Source organism: Neolamprologus multifasciatus, chromosome 13 (assembly GCF_963576455.1).
Source record: "Neolamprologus multifasciatus chromosome 13, fNeoMul1.2, whole genome shotgun sequence".
Classification (NCBI taxonomy): domain Eukaryota; kingdom Metazoa; phylum Chordata; class Actinopteri; order Cichliformes; family Cichlidae; genus Neolamprologus; species Neolamprologus multifasciatus.
This window is the reverse complement of record NC_140451.1, coordinates 9,239,284-9,243,212: the sequence shown is the minus strand read 5'-3', so window position 1 is coordinate 9,243,212 and position 3,929 is coordinate 9,239,284. Positions and strand designations below refer to the sequence as shown.

Sequence of the window (3,929 nt, the reverse complement as noted above, 5' to 3'; positions counted from 1 at the left end):
ACCCATAAGTGGTGTGGCAATTCATGTCTTCATAAAATTTTAAAGTTGTCCCATAGAATACAATGAGCCATTAACGAATAGGGAAGCGGGGACTTCCTCGTTCTATATCAATACTTCTGAAACAAAAGTTTCATAACAGTGGGACTTATTTTTTTACATCCTAGCTCATGCCTGCTTCATTTACAGTTAAAGGATGTAATCCACTCTGCGTTTATTTTGATTTCAGGGGGTGATCTTATTACACTCATGAGACTCTTTAGGCTGCATTATTCTATGAGGAAAGATGGCCATATATAGAGTGCATTCCTTCATTTAGCTTTTTTTTGGAAACTTTGATAAGTTTAAGTTAACCTAATTACATTTTTTGTTATATTTTTTTTTTTTTTTGGGGGGGGGGGGATGATACTTTCAGGTCAGACATCACTACTTGCCATCCTACCAATGCCATTTGACTAGAGTGCAGTTACTCTTGCAATGCAAAGTGATATCAGATGAGGACATGGACAGAACAAGTGGTGGAATGTAACTTAATAGAGCCTGCTGCTAATATTTGCTATTTGCATGATACACTGTATTGCCATATTTGTTCATCTGCCTTCACACGCATATGAACTTCATTAACATCCTATTTTTAAACCATAGGGTTTGCAGCTATGACAGCTGACCACCAAACCCAGACTCGTCCTTCAGATTGCCAGATGGAGATACGTGATTCATCACTTTAGAGAACATCTCTCCACTGCTCCGTTGGTGGCGTTCTTTGTGCCACTGCATCTGACGGTTTGCATTGGGCTTGGTAAGGCTTGGATGCAGCTGCTCGGCCATCAAAACCCACTTCCTGGAATGAAAGTGGAGCTTCCATTCCACTGTTCTTGAGCTTTTAAAGACTTTTGTAGCTTTTTCAGTAAGTTTTAACCATTTTTAACATTTTTTTGGAGCAGCAGAGCAGTGCAGTTAAAAAATTCTGGTAAACTGACTATACTGTCGTCTTAGCAGAAAGAAGTTAAAATGAGTTTTAAGCTAAATGGAGCATGTATCCCATCCTGCCTTGTACCTGGTACTCTTTGGACCCTTTAGTCCAAAGAGTACCAGGTAAAGCCTACCTGCGTATTACTGCATACGCTATCCATGCATGCACCCATGTTCTGATGGTTCTAACAATGCACATGTCACCACAAAGTGCATCATGTCAAACTGGTATCTTGAAACTTTACTATTAAGTAAAAGTTGCAAAAGGTTGCTATCTACAAATTGTCTGTCTATCTATCTGTCTGTCTGTCTGTCTAATATGTGGAGGTCTGGCTACTTTTTTATTGTATTTCTTTTGATTCCAGTATTGTACGTGAACTTTCTTTGAGCACAGCATGCGTTGTTTGAATATTTGTGTGCTTGTAATGGCTTATTATAGTCTAACAAGACTATAAAACCCCAACACAAGAGTTGTGTTGGGGTAAATTAAAAAAAAAAAAATCAAGATATGACTGTCACTTTGTCCTTTCTAAATGGAACTGAATATGCACCATAATTGTAATTATTAGACAATTTTCTCTTGCACCCACGGAGCTACTCAAGAAAGGTGGAAGAGAAATTGGATTCATTGCTCATGCACCGATTGCTGCTGGCAGTGTGAGAGCCATTTGTCTTAGTGATGTTAGAATTTCATCGGCCTCACGTTTGGATGGGGGCCAGCACCCTCATATACAACTGACTGATTGGGATGGCGGATGGGTGGGGGTAAACAGTCAAACAATTACGTGGCGTCTGCCCCGTGACACCCGTTAACCCCCAGAACTTGGCGGTAATGAGATCTGTGTAATAATTTCTGTGTAGCAGACAGAAACAAGGTGTGCTTATTAAAGTGATGAAATGAACAGAGCCTGTGGTAATTAGATGTAGAATAAAGGCCTGTAATGATTTCATCACCATCGCCTAAATCAACAAATCATTGCTGTTTGGTCTACTGAAGCAGACCCATTATTGCAGATAATTACAGCAAAGACCCGCTGAAACCTTTTCTTTTACATTCCTCACCCCCATAGCACAGGAATCATAACAACAGGAGACAACGGCTCATGCTGTAATTACCTCTTTGGAAACAAAAGGAATAGATGAATTCAGCTGATTAAATCTATTTCAGTCTGCATTTCTGTCCAATCCATATGCAGCCGTATTCCCCAGATAAACGCTCTTAATCATCAACGGCTTGCGTATACAGTACCTGTATGTGTGCAAAGGCCGTGCACGAGCTTGCGGGCTCTCTGGGGAAATGCCCACATTTTTAGGCAGTAAGCTAATTAAAGCGGCAGAGCAGATGGTGCAGGCTTGGTCCGGACATAATGAGACGGTGAGTGGCGAGACGAACTGGACATGGCAGGACAGCTGTGAGGGGTTTGTGAGGTGACCAGAATTCAGGCGTCTCCCAGGAGCGAGAGGCCTCGCTGGCAGTCGAGAGGAGCAGAATTTAAAGTCCATGAAAACTTTATGAGCAGCTTTTTAAGAAGAAGACAAAGAAGCACCTACTGGATCAGTAATTGTTTACTTCCTCCAAGTGTGTGTTTGTTGAAAATACTCCACTGGAAATGAGTAATACCACGTCAGCACAGTGTTTTTCAAAAAAAGAAAAAAAATATAATTTTTTTTCTCTCGCTCACATCCTCAATCACTTGATCTTGGCAGGTGGTTTTTGGTAAACACCAAATCCTCAACACCTGTTGCCAGAGGCTTTTTCTGTCTGCCAGCTCTCACCAACTCTGCTCCCAAATATAAAAAAAAAAAAAAGAGAGAGAGAGAGAGAGCCACAAGTGAAAAAAACAACAGCGCCATTACCAAAGTAGGTGTTTCTTTTTTTTCCTGGATGGAAGTTAAGTGGCGCACAACAACACCGACACGAACTCACAAAAGCGGCGATTCCTAGAGGTGCAGAAATACTTTGGAGAGCTCATCTCAGAGATGTTCCACACTCCTATTGTGCCTCGCGGGAGGAAGCGGTCAAGGCCGGCCGAAGCAAGCGCTCCCAGGCGTGAAGGGGTGAAGTTTGAGGATGTCAGGCTGTACCTGGTGGAGAGGAAAATGGGCCGCAGCAGGAGAAGCTTTCTGACCGAGCTGGCCAGGTCAAAGGGCTTTATTGTGGAAGACGTCCTCAGGTTTGGGAACCAAAAAAAAAGCTTGCCATTTGTGTCATTCACAGACTTAGCAGGGCTTGCCACCTAAAAGCTTTTCTCAATGTGAAGCTGAAAAGAGCTTTAGTGTAAGGGGAGGAGGGGAGTGAGTACACCTTTATTTTCTGGGTTTGTATTTCCTGGAAGCAAACAGAGTGGTTTGACCTGGCGGTTGACTTTTGAGGCCTCTAGTTTAACCCTAGAAGCATTCAGCAGAAGCATTTTCTGGCAGTCAAGCTTATGACTTCAAAATTAAATACTTTCCATGCCTACAAAAAGTTTTATTATAGTCTGAAAAAAAACCCCACAATTACAATTTTGTGGAATAATTGCCTGTTCACGGAATTTTTGACTGATTGGAGTGGGAAAAACATGCCAGGACTTCAACACTGAGACATCCAAAGTTACTTTTTGGCACTTTCCTGCAAACTTCTTTTTTTCTTAGAAGCTATGGCCCAATTAGCTAAATAGAGAGCGACTATTGTCTCATAAATAGTTAATTAAGAAGGGTTAGGGCATCCATCCTGCTTCCTCTACACCTTAGTGGATCCCCCCCCAGCCATTACTCACAGCTCCACACATAAATACGTTAAAAGCAGGGGCAAGAAATTGGCTAAACCAGCTGCAGCTTGTTGGCAGCCAGAGAACTACAAACAATAGAAGAAAGGTAACAGAGCCCATGCAAACTTTTTAATGAGTTTGGTGGAAGTTTTTTTTTTTGTTAAGTCTCACTAAAGAAGAGATGTTCTGTGAGCTTGTTCCTTGGGATGA

At 41.8% G+C, this 3,929-nt stretch overlaps 1 protein-coding gene across 1 annotated transcript in view; it reads left to right on the top strand.

The window, feature by feature from the left end:
* Nucleotides 1-1,107: 1,107 nt before the first annotated feature.
* dntt (deoxynucleotidyltransferase, terminal) overlaps nt 1,108-3,929 on the top strand; it is a 106,147-nt gene continuing 103,325 nt past the window's right edge. Inside the window, exon 1 of the mRNA XM_085183352.1 lies at nt 1,108-3,143. Within this exon, the coding sequence (XP_085039478.1) occupies nt 2,950-3,143 (194 nt within the window). The 5' untranslated portion in view covers nt 1,108-2,949. The remainder of the gene's footprint in view (nt 3,144-3,929) is intronic.